The sequence below is a fragment of the Mirounga angustirostris genome, unplaced genomic scaffold, assembly GCF_029215605.1.
Source record: "Mirounga angustirostris isolate CCGP_5_RB_7025 unplaced genomic scaffold, mMirAng1.0.hap1 SCAF_1, whole genome shotgun sequence".
Lineage (NCBI taxonomy): Eukaryota > Metazoa > Chordata > Mammalia > Carnivora > Phocidae > Mirounga > Mirounga angustirostris.
Genome location: NW_026991709.1, coordinates 212,179,019 through 212,197,027, shown reverse-complemented (window position 1 = coordinate 212,197,027; position 18,009 = coordinate 212,179,019). Strand labels below are relative to the sequence as shown.

The window sequence follows — 18,009 nt, the reverse complement described above, 5'->3', positions numbered from 1 at the left end:
TCTCTGCCCGTCTCCACCAGCGTCCTTGGGGCCCCTGGTGAGATGTCCGAGGGAGTCAGTTCCTGGGAGGGTGAGGAGGCATCCTGCCACTGGCCCTCCCCCAGGTGCCTCTCTGGTCAAAAGCAGCAGTAACTGGAGGGGCAGGACGAGGAGCGTGCACGGGAGGTCCTTGCTCCCAGCGAGCAGGGGAGGGCTCTGTGTGTCTTTTGTTCCCTGATGCCACCGAGAGCTGCTGCAGGGAGGGCCCGGCGTGCAGACACCCCCTCGATTCAGCCTCGCCAGGTGAGAGCACAGAATAGTCCATACATGGCAGATGGGACCCTCTTGGAGCTCAGAGTCTGAGACCATCTTGCTCCGGGTTTGTGTGGCTTCACAGTGGGTGAATCTGATCTCAGTACCTTAATTCTTACTCACCTACAACCTTAGGAAGTCAGGGGCCCCTCGCACCTACGTGCGCTCCGGGCCCGACTGCGCTGGGCTGCAGGAGGCTTTGCGCCGGCTCTGCTGTTCGCCCTCCCTCTGCCGCTCTAGGCGCAGGTGCAGTGGTTTTGAGCAAACCCAGGCGCCCCAGGGCCCGACCCCTTAGTTCCTCAGGTGTCATTTCAGAGACCTCCATGCTTGTGTTCCTCCGTGTGTGCGTGCCTGGGTTCGTAAAATCAAAAACGCCAGGCGCTTCCAGGCAGAGCGTGTGAGATCTGTGGCTGGGGGGTTAGGAGCCAGTGTCTCTGCTACGAGGGGACCCAAAGCCCCCAGACAGCACGGGGCTGGTCCTCTCAAGCCCCCGGGGCACCCTTTGAGGCTGGGTCTGGGCCCAGGCGTGGGTGAAGGGCAGCTGGCCCAGGCCCCCTGAGGTGCTTTTGGCCTCCAGAGGGGTCTGTTTTCACAGTGAATGGCCAGATTGGGCTGTAGGTATGGGGGACAGGTGGCCTAGAGGAGGCCGAACCTGAGACCAGGCCTCTGTGCCCCAGGGTCTAGGTGCTTCCTGGCACCTGGTGAGAGCTGGATTCCGGAAGCGGCTAGTGGGGAGCGTGCAGCCGGCTGTGGTCAGTCAAGAACAGGACTGTGGGAAGTGTGTACAAGGACACCTGTCCCGGGCAGTTCGGGCTGCTGGAACAAAGGACCACGGACTGGGTGGCTTGTAAACAGTAGGAATGTATCCCCCGTGGTTCCGGAGGCTGGACGTCTGAGAAGAGGGTGCCTGGGGGCTGGGTTCTGGTGAGAGCCCCCAGGCGGGTTGCAGCCGGCTGCCTCCCCGCTCTGTCCTTGCATGGAGTGGGGAGAGGACTTGGTTTAACTGTACTTACCTCCTGACGTTCCCATCTCCAAAGGCGGTCACATTAGGGGTTAGGGCTTCAACCTAGGGAAGAGGTGGGGGGAACACAGCTCAGTCCACAGCACGTGTCTGTAGGGGCTTACACAGTTCACCGGGGTCGGCCTCTGGCACACGCCCCACTGAGGTCCTTAGGCCTCGGGCTACCCTGTGAAAATCATTCTGCCCCTTTAATCAAGGTTCAGCAACTTGATTCTGCAAACCTGTGAGTGTTTGCAGGTGTGTGGGCCACATGGTCTCCATGGGACCGCTCTGCTCAGCTGTAGCAACACCAACACAGTGGTGGGTGTGGCTGTGCCAATAAAACTTTATTTACAGACGGGTCATGGGCCACGTTTGGCCCACTTTCTGTCATTGGCCTACCGTCCACCTAAATGACATACCTGCCCAATGAAGAGACTTAGAAAAGTCAACGCACACGAATGGCTTGGCCCCACAGTTGAAAGAGCCATGGTGGGTGTCTGATGAAGGAGCTTGGCTTTTCCTAAAGATTTCTGTTCATGACGGGGGCCTTGTACTTGTGAGCGTGCGTGTTGTATTTCTTGAGATCACAGATCCGTCCCAAGAACGTTTCTGTCATTTACACGGTGCCCCGGACCAAGGCTTAGCAGCGGCACTGGGCACCGTCGTGCGGATCTGCCCACGGCCATCGAACAGCCTCCTTACGGTTCCTCCTGTGTGCACGTGCGGTCTTGTTGGTACCGAAGGGGAGGCCGGCTCTGCCTGGGCTCCTCAATTCCTCGGGGAGGTCCCTGGGAGGCGCGGCACAGGGACCCGCTTGCCTCAAGTGACAGGAATGGCCAGTGGCCGCGCCTCATCCAGGGTTTGCCAGAGCCGCACCTCCCGCTCCCCCGGGGCTGGCAGCTGGTTCTGGCGGCTGGGGGCTCTGTGCCCTGGCCGTGGTGCAGGGGGCCCCTCAGACCTCCTCCCCACATTTGTGCCCCATTCTCATCAGAAACTAACGACACAGCCAGCTCCCTTTGAGGGCACACGCTCTGTGGCGGCTGCTGATGGGGGCGGGGTGTGGGCTGCTAACTTGGGGAGCTGGTAGGAGAGCAGCGGAAACTATCAGCTTGAGTGACTCCAGCAGATCCTTGAAAATGCCTGTCTCCGGTTTGGGAGTGGGACGGCGGGTGGGAGAGGGAGAATGAAAACAGAGCGATTTGCCCAGGCCTTGCCCAGGCCGTCCCGAAGAGCCTGCCGTGAACCACCGCCCCCCGGCCCCCACTCTGAGCCTCCTTCCCGAGCAGCCCCTGCAGCTTGGAGGCTCTGTGCTTGCCCCGGCCGGCCGGCCAGCTGCAGTGAACCACCAACCTGTGGTGGCCCCAGTCACAAGGTACCCGGTGCTGAGGGCTCTTGGGGATCTGGCGCGCTCGGCCCCAGGAGGAGAAGCTGGGTCTTCTTGTCGGCCTTAGCAACCTCACCTCCCTAACTGGTGGGCCGACGGGAGCCCGTGGGTCCGTGGCGCCTGCCCCCGAGCTCAGCTGCCCTGCCAAGGAGGCGATGGGGCCGTGTCCTAAATCCCAGCGGCTGTCGCTCCCTCCCCGGACCCAGTGCTTGCTCCCTGGGTGCCCGTGCCGCTCCTGAATCCTCCCCCACGGGCCACAAGCCCCACCGCAGCCAGAACCGGGGGAGAGGGAGTGCGGCTCCAGCCGGGCCGTGGGGCACGGGCCAGCCTCCAGGCCACCCGGCGTTGCTCCTCAGAGCACATCTACGTGTCCCCCTCCGGGGTGCACACAGGTGCCTTTTTTAATTACTTAAGGAAAAGCAACTGCAGAGCCACTCTATGCACATCCCTTAAGCCGCTGTCGATGGGGGCTCTGGGGAGGCCGGGGCCCGGGCCAGGAATCTGAAACACGGGCACCATCTGTGCTCCCGCCACTCAGAAGCCAAATTACACCGCCAGCCTTTCTCTCCTGCACAGTTTTTCATTAAATGAATTGCTTTTGCTGGGAATCGCTTGTCCATAAATATTCCCTCCTGCTTGGCATGGTCAGGTTGTTGCCGTCCCCAAGTCCAAGCTCCCAGATCCAGCCCTGGGGGGTGGGCGGGAGTGGGGGGTGGGAGCTGGGGCTGCAGGAAATTCCTCAGGACACTTCCTGAAGCCCCTCCCGCAGCCCCGATGCACCCACGTAGATGGGGGTCCTCAGTGATGGGGCAAGCATGGAAGGGCTTGTCGGGGCAAGGGGCACGGTTGCTGGATCCAGTTACATCCTTTCCTTCTTGCCATTTCCATTGAGAAAGTGATAGTGACACGGTTGTAAAGGAGGGTGAGATGCGTGTTTAAAATGGAAACGTGTTTTAAGCTACGATTTTGGAAATGGGCCTCTCCTAAGCCTGTTTATTTGATAGGGGGGCAGAAAGAGGGGCTGAAAGCGTTCTGAGCAGGCAGGCGTTCAGAGTTGGAGCTGCAGGGGCTGCAATGCAGGTGCCCCGGGCGTGTCCCTGAAGGGTGGCTGCCCTGAGGCCTCTGGTCAGCACTCACAGGACAGGCCTTCCTGGGTATATTTGTCCCCATAAGGAGGTAAGGACTGTGTCCAGTTTAGGCAGGAGGGGCACCCGGAGGTCAAGACCACCTCCTTGGGTCCCCTAGGCCACCTGCTTCCAGGGCCTGCGTTATCCTCCAGAGTCTAGACCAGTCTGCAAACCAGGCCCTGGGCCGAATCCGGCCCTTCACCTGTTTTTGTAAATAAAGTTTTATTGGTACACATGTTCGTTTATGTATTACCTATGATATTTCTGAACCACGGCAGCAGAGTTGGGAGGTTGTGACTGGGCCACTGCCTGGCCCTTTATGGACAGTTTGCCAGCCCTGCCCTAGACCAGTGGCCCCTTAGTTTCTCTCCCTTTTTGCAGTAGGATGATTTTCCAGTCCTATCTTGGTCTCATCCCACAGGTAAGTCGGAGACCAGGGCTGCCTGAGTTCTTCCTGCTGATGGAGGAAGGTTCTTGGCTCATTGGCTAGAGCCCAGCTTCTGGAATCTTTAGCTGGCTTTTCTGACCCACGACTTCCCAAGGTGTTAAGTGTCCCTGAGACACCTGTGTGCCTCCTGCATGGTGCCCGGCACTGGGGGCCACCACGATGCGATGACATGGAGGAGAGGCTCCAGGAACATGTGGCTTGTGGGAGTTGTTCAGGGCACAAGAGGGATGGGTCTAGACAGCAGCAGAGGGGACAAGAGGGACCCCATTTCAGCTTGTCCTCGCCATGCTTGTTTGCCCCGTGCTCGAAGCTCCCAGACACAGAGGACCCTCTGCTCCAAGGCAGTATTGCTCCAGGCCCCCTGGTACACTGTGCCCACCCCCTGCCTCCACGGGCCACTCTCAGTCTGAGTTCTGGCCGCCCTGGGGCAGCCGCTGAGTCTCCGGGTCCTGGCTTCCTCTCCCCAAACCCGCGAGGCAGAGACCGGGAGCAGGCATATATGTGCCCTTGGGTGCCCTGCACCTTCTTAAAATCACTTGTTTCCTCTTTTGCTCTCAGCCTTTTGGGACTGACCGCTCTCCCCTCTTCCTAACCTTCAAAATGACTGCTATTAGGAAGCACTCCACATGCATTTTGGGGGGGACGCATGTCTGACAGCTGGCAGGTTTCGGTTAGAGCCGACACGTGGGCAGCTGGAGGTTGGACCCTTGTGACCTGGGGCTCCTGAGCTGCATCTGTCTGCCTGCTGACCCCTGAGTCCCGCACAAAGGGTCTGCTGTCATAGCCCTGGGCCTCGTGCTGGGCGGGGGCTGTGACCCCACAGGAGTGGGCCAGAGGCTCCCACTTGAGGGCACGGCTTCCACTTGGGGCGGAAAAGCGCCATTTCCTGTCTGGAGGTAGAGGTTCTAGAAAGGAGAGAGGCCGGGGTGGGACTCACCCTGCCACAGGCTCAGCAGATGTCCCCTGCCCCCCGCAGTGCACGTGCCGGAAGGACATGGTCAAGATCTCCATGGACGTGTTCGTGCGCATCCTGCAGCCAGAGCGGTATGAGCTGTGGAAGCAAGGCAAGGACCTGACGGTGCTCGACCACACCCGGCCCACGGCCCTGAGCAGCCCAGAGCTGAGCACCTGGAGCGCCTCCCGGGCCTCACTCAAGGCCAAGCTCCTACGCAGGTGAGTCACCCCGGAGCCCGAGCCACTGCGCCCTGCCTGGTTCTGGGGGTGCTGCCCCAGCCACTCCCACTCTGCACCTGGCTGGTGGCTGCAGGCTGTCCCCACCGCCTTTCCCCCTCCCTATCCCCTCCTCCTCCCCTCCTCCTCCTCTCCTCCTTCCCCTCCCTCGCCTCCCCTCCCTTTCTCTTTTCCCTTTCCTTCCTTGCTCTCTCCCTCTCTTCCGTCCTGTCTCTTCTGCAAATGTGTTTCTCAGGCCTCGACTTCCCCGAACATGGTCAGTGGGCCTGGGGGCAGGTGGTGTCTGTGTTGTCAGTCAGGTTCCCTCCTACTCCTCGTTCACCAGCTCCTGGGAGGCCAGTCCTTTGGCCCTTGGGCCACACGGTTTCCTCTCTGGGAGGACACAGGCCGTCCCCGGCACTCTTGTGACAGTCCTGGACATGGGAGCCCTGTTTCTGCGTGGCAGGGCTGCTCGGGTCCCTTCTTGGCTCCGAGCGATGGTAGGTCTCGTGCTGGAGCCTGTGTGGCTGCCGCACCCCTGCCCTTTTGCGTCTGTGGGTGCTCATTTGGCACTTTCCAAATCCTGCTGTTTGGATTCGCGATTATGGCCGTGATGCAGAGTCCTGTCCCCCCACGGATGTCCCTTACACCCCCATCCTGGCTCGGAGGGCCCCTCTCCACAGTGTGGACCCCTCCAGGCCACATGCCTGGCATTGAGTGGGGGAGAAGGCAAAGCGACAGCACCCTCTTGGCATGTCGCCGAGACTGTGGGGACGTGGGGGGCGGGTCTGGGCTGAGGAGGGGTCAGCTTGGGGCCAGGAGTGAGAGACAGCTGGCGGCAGTGCCCGACGGCGCCCCGCTACCCAGAACATCGGTCCACTGGCTTTTTGGGCGAGCACCCAGGCTCCCCGGGTCTGAGTGCTCTCGGACAGTGTTCCGCCGGATTCCTTCCTGGTGCCCAAAGGACATTCAGCACATCCTTGCCGGGCCCCCAGCCTTGAGCTGGAACCGTGCGGTGCGGGGCCTGACGGGCTCATGGCCGCTCGACAGCATGAAAGCCGCCGTGGACAGTGACATTCCGTAAACCAGTGCGCGTGGCGTGTCCCGGTAAAACTTCATTCACGGACGCTGAGATTGGAATTTCATATCATTTTCCCCTGCCGCCAAGTAGGACCACTCTTGTCACTTTGTGAACCATTCAAAAGCGTCATCACCGTCCTTAGCTTGTGGGCGCCACCAAATCAGGCAGCAGGTGGATCTGTGCTTCGGGGAAAGCTTTTCCACCGGCAGCCACTCCATCAGTTCCGGCTTCATCTTGTCCCCACTGGCCGTGGACGGTGTCTCGGGAGGCTGGGACAGAGCCCTCCTTCGGGGAGCCCCATTGGTGGCACTCCTGCGCCCTACGGGGACAGACACCCTTGGACCTATTTCTGGGAAAAACCATCCTGGCCGAGGGGCCGTGCCGGCCCAGAGCCTGCCCCCGACCGGGCTCTTCTTGCTACCCCGTGTCTGTCTGTGAATCTGCGAATCTTGGGCAGTCTCAGCCTTGGTGCATGGTTTCCCCACCCTGGGACCCCTCTCTCTGAGAATGTTCCGGCAGCTCCGGAATGCTTTCACAGCTGCTCCTGACAGCCTTCGTGAAGGTGAGTCTCTTTTTTCTCTGCTTTCTTTTGTTGTCTGTCCTTTTGATTTCTGGCTCTCCCAGTGTTCCTTGCGGGGAGCAACTTCTGGGTGAGGCCAGCCTGCAACAGAGCGAGGAGTGAGCTGGTGGAAGGCTAGCTCCCAGGCCAGACGCGCATTTGCATAATGGCTAATTGATTGTGGCTCAGCCTAATTGGTCAACAGAGCGGATTGCCAATAAACAGGCATCACATCCCAGAAATGGAGTGGCATTAGAGGCTGTCTGAAGAGCCTGCCCAGAGGACAAGGGACCCCAGCTGGCCGGCCCAGAACCTTCTGTGCCAGAGGAAGCACCCTCCACCCTCTCTGCCTGGGCCACCCCCTCCCTGTCCTAGCCCCCTTGTCATACACTCTTGCTTTCTGGAGCCTTCCTGTCTTCCATCTCTCCCTCCCTTGCTGCCGACCAGGGGAGCTGGGGTAGGCAGCCAGGGGGACTGGAGTACAAATCAGGCTTGTTCCCAAGGATGGCATTTTCTTAAAAGCCTTTAGTATGTAAAATACGGCTGATTGCCTTCTTTTTCTTTAAAGTCATGGGTTGGGGGGCCTTTCTCAGAAAAAGCGGGCTGGGGACTCAAGGCCAAGCTGGATGCCCCTGCCCCTCGGCCTGAGCTCAGTGACTGTCACGGAGTCCCATATGACTCTCTCCTGGCCATGTGGTGCTCTGCCCTGACCAGCTGTGCCAGCTCCCCTGAGCCTCAGAGGGTTTGTTTTGGGGGAGGGATGTCTCCCCCTGAGCATCCTTGGCTTGGGCCAGAGAGTGAGGGCGATGCTGGCTCTGTCCCCAGACCAGGTCTCTCCCCTTAGCACTGGGGACTCTGGGGCCGGATCACTCTCTGGGAGGGCACATTCTGGGCACTGTGGGAGGTTAAGGAGTCACCCCGGCCCCCACCCACTCAGTGCCAGGAGCACCCCCAGTTGTGACAACCACAGATGTCCCCAGACATTGTGTAAAATCCCTGAGCAAGGGCATGGCATTGGGGTGGGCTCCTCACCTGCCCACTGTTCCCTTCCATTCTTTGAGTCCCCCTGTGGCCCCTTCTCCTTCTCTGGGACCTACAGCTTCTCCTCGGTCCTTGCTCAGACCAGCTCAGCCAGGCCGCCGCCCCCCAAAGGTTCAGCCTTCTGACAGCTTGCCCCCCCAAACATCGCCTCAGAGCAGAAGCCAGGTGTTGGCCTCTCCGGGAGAAATGATCTGCACCCTACTTGTGGCCCTCCTGCGGATCCACACCGAAATCTGGTCGTGTGAATTGACCCCGCCCCGTGACAAACGCCACGAAGCTGTGACCTTCCTGCCTCTTGATGCGCGGCTCCTTGGGTTAGCATCCCATGCTCTTCCTCCTCCTGTTCTGAACGAGTAGCCCTTTTCTGGTGCACACTGTCTTCCTCTCGGCTCCTTGTCACTTCTGACAAGGGCTTTGAGAAACGCCCTGCGTCGACCGCACGTTCCAGCAGGTGTGCGATCCGCCAGCCGCACGCCAGCCTCGCACGACATCCGTGCAGGCCGTGCTCAGCCGTCTGCTGACAGGAAGATGGAGAGGGGCGTGCTTCCTCGCGGGGACCCACGGGTCTCATCCCGCCGCAGCCTCTGCCTGCTCCTGCTGACCTTGACCCCTGTCTGTCCGCCTGGGCCACTCTCCACCCACCACCCTCGCGTCACAATGGAAGCAGGGAGCCCAGGTCCAGCCTCCCACCCCTCCGACGCCTGCTGACCCGCAGGCGGCCTGTGTCCCCTCTCCTCCCTGTGCCTGACACCCTGAGCCAGGCTGGAGGTTACCACATCTCTGAGCCTGCTCCCACCAGCCCCCCCCAACTCCAACCCCAGCCCTGCCCTGCTCCTGAGCCTTTTCGCACAGACACACCTCCTGGCCTCTCAGGAGCGAGCCCTGTGACCCTGGGGCCTGTGAGCCCCATGGCCCCAAAGAGCTTGTTGCCCTGATGGCCCACGTTTCCTCGATTGTTCTCCCCCAGAGCACGCACCACAGTTTCTGAAGGTGAAATCCTTTCCTTGCTCTCACCTGCTTGTCTCTGGGGGCAGGCAGTGCTGGGGGGTGAATGAGGAGTGCATGTCTTGTGGCTGGTGGGGCGGGGGGGGTGGTGTGGAGAAGGGTCTTGGGCACAGGGCTCCTGGCCCCCTGCTCCTGGATGCAGTGGCCGGGCTGGCCTCGGGGCCTTGGCAGTCCCAGATGCTCCCTGCGGAAGCAGAGGCCCTGGGCAGCGGCCGGTCCTGTCAGAGCTGGCTCCTTGGGTGCTTTGGGCCCTCTGTCGACCAGGCCAGGAGCCACTCGGAGCCTGCCGCCTGGGCAGGGGTCCAAGAGGAGCCCCTCACACTGCCTCTCCTCCCGTCTGAGGTCCAAGGACACCTGCTTCCACACTGAAAACATTAATGTCGGTATTTGGGCTCAGTCCCAGTCTTTGGTTCCCGTGAACTTACGGCAGTGACCCGCAGTCAAGCCTGGAAGGTAAAGTGCATGGTTTTTCTCCACCCGCTCCTGAAACACCACCATGACGACCACACAGGAGTGACCGAGAACAGCAGAGGGAAGGTGGCTGCTGAGCCGTGTCCGCAGACTTGGACAGGAAGGAAAGGGTGGGCAAGAGAGCCCCACCTTTGCAGTACAGAGGAAGCTTGGATCCGAGGCCGTGCAGACAGGGAGGAGGCTGGCTCGTGCTGGGAGCTCTGGAAAGGCCTGGGATTCAGAGACCCGGGCGCCTCCTGGGCCGGGGACCACAGTGGGCTGGAGGCCAAGTGTGAGGTGCTGCAGGGCTCAGGGCCCCCACCACCCCATCTCCAGCAGAGGATGGGGTGTGAGTGTCTCCAACTAGAGAGAAGAACAGGGCCCACGTAGGAGATGGTGCGGTGAGCCACCAGACACCTGGCCACTCGGGGGTCACTGGGGGGTGCACCTGCCGGTGAGGAGAAGCCTGCGCAGCTCGGGGAGAGCTGGCTCCAGGTGGATAGACAGGTGGGCTGGGAGTCGGCTTGAGGTGTCTCCCAGGGCTGAGAAGTCAAGCGGAGGACAGGGAGAGCATGCCACAGAGGCTCCCTGAGCACCTGGGGCCTCTGTGACATGTTTCGGAAAGAGAGGAAAGAACATTGCCTGGGACCCAAACACTGCATTTCCAGATTAAAAAGTCTGGCACAGAGGATGAAAATGATCCATACAATGCACACATCACTAGGCAGTTTCACAACTCTCGGGTTAAACAGAAGGTCCCAAAAGCTTCTGAAAGGAACAGCTAGGTCCACATAAAGAACAAGAGATCCTAAAGGCATCGGACTTATGCTACAAGCTAACGTGCAAAGGAACAGCCCTTCAAAAATCAGAAGAGGAATAATTTTCAACCCAAAAGGATGTGCCTAGCCAAATTCCAAACTAAATGTGCAAGGGGATAAAGATCATTCTAGACACGGAAAGCTTCAGATTTCCCTTCTTTCTGAGGAAGCTACTGGAGGATGTGCTCCAGCCAGACAAGGGTATCAACCAAGAAAGCTGTCACATCGAGGGACCCGGATCCCACGCAGGAGCCTCCTAGGCAGTCTCAAGGGGGCAGGCCCCTGGGTGTCCTCGAGGAGTGTGGGATGCCCTGCGTCAGAGACCACCCACGAGCTTGGAGATCACCAGGAAAGCTAAGCATCTAAGACGGGCCAGTTCCCAACTCCAGGAGGAGTGAGTGATCAGCTGCGTCACTCATGGATGAATGACACCTACAGAATCAGGAGAAGGGAAATCTGAATGTCACCACGTTGACCGTGGTGGCAGATGCGGGGAGAGAAGCGGGGGGCTTGGAGGTGGCAGGAGGCCGGGCCACACCCTTTGTGCCTGTGTTTGTGGCGGGGCAGAGACACGTAGAAGCAAATACGAGTGGGGGAGGCAGCTCATCTGGCACACTGGCCCCGGGGTTGCCGCTGTGGCCAGACTGCATGATCCCGAAGTGCATGGTGGACGCCTCTTCCTGCCACTCCGACAGACTGGCTACACGTTCTTCCAGTGTATGTTTTCACAAGACGGGTATTTTCTTTGCATGCTGACATTCAGCTTGCGTTTCCCACTCTGCGGGGGCGGGGGGGGGTGGCCTTCCACCTATGTCTGTCAGTCTGGCTCCGCCCCATTCTGGGGGGGTCTCTGCATTAGCAAGACCTGGCAGGGCTTGGGGTCTGGCACTGCGGCTGCCCAGAGCTCTGAGCCCCGTGGTGCTTTGGGGGCCGGGGAAGGTGTAGGCTCTCTGGGACGGACAGGACTGCCCCTGGTCGGCCCTGCGAACAGCGGGCAGCATCCGAGGTGGCCTCCCAGTTCCCGGGGCAGGGAGGGCCGGGGCAGGGGGGCTGCAGGAAACCATGGCCAGGTGAGTTCACAGTAGGAAGACGCCCTTCTGGTGGCTGCTGCCTGGGGCTAGCGTGGGGGCTTGCCCGTGCGCGCCCTGTCCTGCAGCATTCCCAGACCTGGAGAGAATCCCTTCCTCGGGTGGCAGCTGGTGACGCAAGCCAGCTGCGCCCTACTGCTGTCCTGGGGCTTGCTGCCAGCTGGGGCCACATTCCCCAAAGTGGCTCCACGTGCAGGGCCCCCCGCCCGGCTCCATGGTGGTAGAATGCGTTCTCCCCCCCTCCCCCCCCGCCCATCCCCTGGCTCCCGTGCCCCCTCCTGCCTGGCTCCTTGCCTGCGCGTTCTCCTGCGCCTCCCCCCGCACCCCCCGCAGTGCACGCCATGATGTGTGTGATGCCATGCCTCTGCCCATGACACTCCCTCCCCCGGAATGCTCCCTGCTTTCCGCCTTTGGTCATTGGAGTGGCTCATGTGCAAGCATCACCCGGGGCTTGTCAGCCTGGCCTTGCCCGGGCTCAGGAGAGATGAGCAGTGGCAAGCCAGGGGCCCTCAAGCGAGGCATCTGAGCAGTGAGAAGGATCAGCAGCAGTTAGCGTTAGGGGACAGTTAGGAGAGGCCCCCCAGGAGCCAGCAGGGGCAGGCATGGGGAAGGTGGTGAGGCAGCTCTCAGGTCCCTGCATCCTGGGACAGCAGGGCTGTCGTGGGCATCCCCTGGTGGGAGATGGGGGTCCTGGCATTGGGAGCCCTCAAGGCCTCCCCGGGCCCCCCACCCAGCCCCAGGCACAAGGCCCTGCTTTGCTTGGTGACCTCTTGGTCCTTGGAGGTGCGGCTGCCACGGGGACCCTCATAGGGTCTCCGTGTCCAAACTGACCTCACTGGGGCCACACAGAGAGCCCCTGGAGGGAGGGAAGCCATAGCCAGTGCCTCTCTTGGCATTGCTGACCCTCAGGGAGAAGAAAGGCTAGTGGATTCTGAGGCTTGAGCCTGAGGCCCCACAGGGGTGTCACCCCAACCCCTGGAGGGTGCCAGTGACTTGCCCCAAGCAGGCTTCTCCACATCCCAGCCTCTGTCCCCTCCTTGGAAAGTTCCCAGGGCTGAACAGGGAGGCCCGGGCCGCTGATCTACAGTTCCATCCAGCCTGGTTGTATTCCTTCCTTCCTTTTTAACCGATTCTCTCTGGTTTGCCCTGAGGAGCCATCGCTGAGCCTCAGGTGACTTCTCACTTGGGGCTGAAAGCCGAGGGCCACCCCCAGATGGTCACAGCCCTGAGCGAGGCTGGGCTCTACCCCGGCGACCGGCGAGTAAGGGACACGGAGCATGGGTTCGGGCAGGTGCCCAAGGCCAGGCCCTTAGACGAGGCGTCCGGGGAGTCAGCAGAAGTGCTAGAGCAAAACTCCCTGACGTTTACATTCTAGACAAATTAGTCTGAAAGAAAACAGACACTGGAGAAAGACTGAGGAGGACAGAAAGGCCAGTCTAGAAAGGAAGAAAGAGCAGACCAGGAGGCCGGGGCCGCCGTAAGTCCACCTTGTCCCTGTGTGCAGGCATCTCCACCCGCCCCCCCGCCTCTGCCCCCCCACACAGCGGCTCCGAGCCAGCACCCCCCACCATCCCACCTCCCGGCCATCGGCACCCGCTCTGCCCCACGCGGCCCCCCTCCACCTCTCTGTCACCGAGCCAGCACCCCCCCCATCATCCCACCTCCTGGTCATCAGCACCCGCTCTGCCCGACGTGGCCCCCATGCCTGTCCCCCCTCCACTTCCCTGCCCCCGAGCCAGTGTCCCCCACCATCCCACCTCCTGGTCATCAGCACCCGCTTTGCCCCAGTGGCCCCCAAGCCTGTCCCCCCTCCGCGTCCCCAACCCCCGAGCCAGCCACGCTAGCCCTGGGCCCTGTGACTTTGGGGCACCCTCTGGGGCTCTGTTCTGCCAGCTGGGTGGTGGGGCACACAGATGGGACTTCTCCCAGTCACTTGACCTCCTGTCTGATGACCGTCCCTCTCCAGGTCCCACCGGAAAAGGAGCCAGCCTAAGAAGCCCAAACCGGAAGACCCTAAGTCACCAGGGGAGGGGGCCACCGGGGCCACCCTCCTGGAGGAGCCTGGTGGCCTGAAGGAGGAGGCCTTGCAGGAAGTGGACGCCGAGGAGGAGGAGGAGGAGCCGCAGCCAGCGCCACCGCAGGGTCGGGAGGCTGAGGCCATGGAAGGTCAGTCAGGCCTGGGGGTCTCCTTCCTGACCCCCAGCTGCCGGGAGGAGCCAGCGGTCACCGTGGCCACAGGGTCCCCGCTCTTGGGAGTCCGATCCAGTTGCTTCCTCACCCGGCTGGCTGGCATTATGGGGGTGCGGTGGGGAGGGGTCTCAGAAACATGCCCTGACCCCGTACGGGGCCTTGGAGTGCTGGCATGGGGAACTGTGCGAGCTGGAAAGGTGCCCCGTGCCGACGGTTTGTGGTGCTGCCGCTTTGTCATTGTCCTCGTTGACACCTTCAGCTGCTCCCCTGTGTGCACACGGCAGGTGCTCCCCAGGGGTGAGGGGACGCCGGACTGGGCTGGATGGCAGATCATCCTGGCAGCTGCACCTTGCAGAGGTCACCAGAAGGTCCCGCCTGGGTCCTCCGTCTCCGACTTGGTGGCTGGTTGTTGGGACAAGTGAGCCCAGCATGGCCCTGCTTGCCTTGTGCCTCTACACCGCTGGGATGCCCCCCGTGGCTGCCGACGAAGGTGATGTGACACCCAGGGGACTCTGCCCCGGGGCGCAGTCTGAGGCCCAGATGAGGTGCTGCTCAGCAGACAGGCCGCGGCACCCCCAGTGTGCCCACGGGCTGGTGGTAAGGCTCCCGTCAGGGAGCAGCTGTGGGGCTCCCTGCAAGCAGCGTTTTCAAGAAGATGCCACTTGTAATAAATGCTACCAAAAAGTAAAGCACCTTGGAGTAAACCCAACGGAAAACAAAAGATCTTTACTGAAGAAATTAGAGACGTTTTGAAAAGGAAGAATCGCCTTTATATAAACGCAGCGACGTGTGTTGGAGAGCTTCCTGATGGGAAGACACGGTTTCCTTCCAGTGCCGTGCCGGTTCACGCAGCCCCTTCCAGTACAGATGGAGGGCGAGGGGTCCAAAGGAGAGGGGTCAGCAGAGGCCGGCCTGCCCGACCAGACATGAGACTGGCCGTCGGCACGCAGGAAGGACGGGAGCGAGGGCCCTTGGCCGTGCGAGTGGCAGAAATGGGGGCCGCCGCTCTTTGTCCTGGGGTGGGTGGTGACTCTCAGACGTAGCCTCGGATGTCACAGGGCACACACCATTTGATTCAAGTTCAGAACACACGCCCAGCTGGACGGTGCAGTTTAGCGGGTGCTCGGGTCCGCAGAGGCAGCCGTAACGAAGCCCCCAAACTGCGGGCTTCCGCGGCAGGACTTCGTGGCCTCACCGCTCTGGAGGCCAGAAGTCCGAGTTCCGGGGTTAGGACTTCACAAAGGGAATTTGCAGAGCACAGGGAGAAAGCATGGCTGAAATCAGTGGAGGAAACACAGCGCCCCCCCGCCCCCCCGGCCACCTCAGGTGGCTCCTGGTGCGGGTGGGCGTGCGGGGCACGTAGGTGTTCCCAAGCAGTGGGCCTCTAGGCCCTGTACACCCGTCGTGTGTGCCCTGGGACCTAAGGAGTGGGTGTGACCAAACACATAACCCGTCACATGGGTCCCGTGGCCAGAGCCTGGGCTGTGTTGGATAAATCATGATTTCTCTGAGCTGGGCTTTGGGGTCCAGAGCCTGGGGTCTCATCAGGTGTTTGCATCTGAACCTGGAGGCCATGCAGCCACAGGGAGAGTAAGGGAGGAGTGTGCCATGCGGCCCGTCTGGGGCTCTGGCCTGAGGAGTTGGGAGACTCCGCAGGCCGCCGCCGGCGGGGCTGGTGAGGGCTGGGGCGGCGAGTGACCCGTCCTCCGGGCCTGGGTCAAACGAGAGACATCGTCCCCAGTGCCAGGGCACGGGGTCAGGCTGGCTGAGGGACAAGCTGCCCGTGGGGGTTAGTGGTAGGGAACTTGGTTCCAGCTTGACGAGGCTCTTTGCCTGAGTAGGAATGGCTCACTGAGGCCCGGCTGGGAGCCCGCGGGGACTCCTTGGCTGAGCGGGTCGGGTGGTCAGGAGAGACGAGGGTTTCAGTGGGGCCCTCCTGGGGAGCGTCGGAAGGAGACCTCGCAGCCCAGTGGCATCTCTGCTCCCTCCTGAGCAGACTGGCCTGAGGCTGGCCGGGGGACAGCCCGGAGGACAGATACACTTGTGGTCATGCACCAGCGCCCGCCGACCCCGCTCACCCAGCTGCTTAGCAAAGGAATGATGGCTCTCTTCTGTTAATTTTAATGGATCTTTACCCAGATCTGCTGACTCTTTAAAGACAACCGCCTCCCACCCACGCCCACCGCCCACTGCGTGGGCTGTCACCGGCTCTCGGCCATCTGTGCCCAGTCCCATCCTGGGGGCGCCGGGGGCTTGGTCTCCCCGAGTCTTGGGATTCCCAGCGAGAGCTGGCCTGCGGAGGCCCCTTTCCCGGTGAGCCTCCGGCTCTTCTCCCGTTTTCCTTGTCTGAGGTGGAAGCGGGGGGGCTCCGTGTCCCCCGAGAGTAACCCTCGCAAGCTGCAGACCGAACTCAGGCCGCCCAGAAGGGGCCGTGCACAGCAGATGCCTCCTTCCCAGCATCTGCAGCCCCGCCCTGTCCTCTTCCCCAGTCTCACCCTGGGACCCCATCAGCTTCTTGGGGCACATGGATCCCAGGAAGGGCGGGGCGGTGTCTGCTCAGGGCCAGCACACTCCCCCATTCCAGACACGCCGTCCCTGCTCCACGCCAGAGCTGGAGGAAGGGGGATCGGGGCTGCGTGGCCTCCTTAGAGAGGAAGCGGTCCCTCTGGGCTGCCGGATGTGGCGGCCACAGCCCCATGCCACGGGCAGAAGCGTCCCGTGAGCCTTCCTCAAGCCATTGAATAAACAAGTGCTCACAGTCAGGGGCGATGGCAAATTCACGTCCGGGGAACGAGTGGAAGATTTTAAAGTGCTTTCTAGGCTTCCTTTAACACCCACTTAATGTCCCTAAAAGCTCTAAGTGCTGAGGATCATGTTGTGCGCGAGCAGTAGGCATTTTGTTTTGGATTTGCACAGCGACAACAGTGAACGCCGTCACTTCCGCACAGCATGCTAGGGGAGGTGGTGGGCAGGCGTGGAGGCGCCTGGGGCTCTGCATGGGACGGGGCGGGGACTGACCGTCCCCAGGAGGAAGCCTCCTCAGGGCTGTGAGGGGCCAGGGCTGGTTGCTGGGGTCCCCCACCCCGCTCTCGCGGCCAGGCTGTCCGGGAAGAGCCCTTGCCCTGGGGCACCTGGACCAGCAGCCTCCTCCCACGCCCACCCCTGACCTCGGGGGTCCGGAGCCGAAGGGAGAAAGGCAGCCCGTGTCCGCCCTGGTTTGCTGGGTCAGCAGGGGCTCCCTCCTCCTGGAGGGTCACAGCCATCTCACGGGAGCTCATCCCCCTGCCCCCCCGTGGCTCGGTACGGCTGCGGTCCCTTCTCAAAGTGGGGGCAGCGCCGGGACCCAGGAGCGCTGATTCTACCACTGTGCCATCTGTCGTCCCTCCCAGGTCGAGTGTGCGGCAAGGGACCCCACCCTGAGGTCCAGACTGGCTCTAGATCCTGGGCCGTCACCTCTCAGGCCCTCAAGGAGCTTGGCCTAGCCCCGGGGCTCAGGGGCAGTGCACAGTGATGGAGCCGCGGGGGTCAGGAGTGGCCTGACTGTGTGTGATGGGTGTTCAGGCGGCTACACCCAGCAGGGGGTGGAGGCCGGGCCTTAGTGTATGAGGGGCTGTGCGTTATGCTTGGACGTGTGTCCGGTCACACGGGACACACGTCCCCAGCACAGGCCAGCCAGGCCTCAGCCACAGGCGTGCCCTGCCTCAGGCTCTGCAGGGGAAGAGTGTGGCATCGGTGGGAGTGGCCTGGACTCTGGGGACCAGGACCAGCTCTCCCAGGCGGGGGTGGAGGGAGCTCCCTAAAGCGGGCAGCAACTTGGGGCACCACCCTGCTGGTTCCCCAGGCCTCCTTCCATGAGCAGCTTCCCTGCAGACACTGAGCTCAGGGGCCTGGACCTGCCAGGCGCTCTGGTGCGCTCCTGTTGGTGAACTTCGGGGCCGTAGAGGCGTGCTCCCCAACCAGGCAGGCCTTTCACATTTAAGGCTGGGGTGGGGGTGGGGGCTTGGCTGTGACTTACCCGCCCCTCAGAAAAAGTGCTGGAGGAGCCTCAGCTTGAGTGTGGGGGGTGGTCCCTGCCATTCTCGGGGGGAGGGAGAGGCTCACCTGCTGGGGAGACCCCTGGCTGGGACCCTCCGCCCTGTCCGTGTGACTGTCGCCTGCGCCATTTCAAAGTTTCCTCAGGCCCAGGCAGGGGTGGGGCTTGACAGGGTCCCAAGGGTGAGACCCCTACGCTGGGCCTGTGGTGGTTCCCGCGGTGAGGACAGAGCCCCGAGCACCCAGGTGTCCTTCTCTGCTGCTGACTTGTCCCCTAAAACGGCCCGCTGGGTGTGTCCTCCCATGGTTTCCCAGAGTCTAG

At 61.8% G+C, this 18,009-nt stretch overlaps 1 protein-coding gene across 8 annotated transcripts in view; it reads left to right on the top strand.

The window, feature by feature from the left end:
• KDM4B (lysine demethylase 4B) overlaps nt 1-18,009 on the top strand; it is a 135,055-nt gene that overhangs the window by 97,565 nt on the left and 19,481 nt on the right. For 6 of the 8 annotated variants that reach the window (XM_054505023.2, XM_045863261.2, XM_045863260.2 and 3 more), the window contains 3 exons: nt 5,230-5,426; nt 12,841-12,942; nt 13,432-13,631. In XM_054505023.2, the coding sequence (XP_054360998.1) occupies nt 5,230-5,426; nt 12,841-12,942; nt 13,432-13,631 (499 nt within the window). The remainder of the gene's footprint in view (nt 1-5,229; nt 5,427-12,840; nt 12,943-13,431; nt 13,632-18,009) is intronic. The other 2 variants (XM_045863263.2, XM_045863262.2) reach the window with 1 other exon arrangement.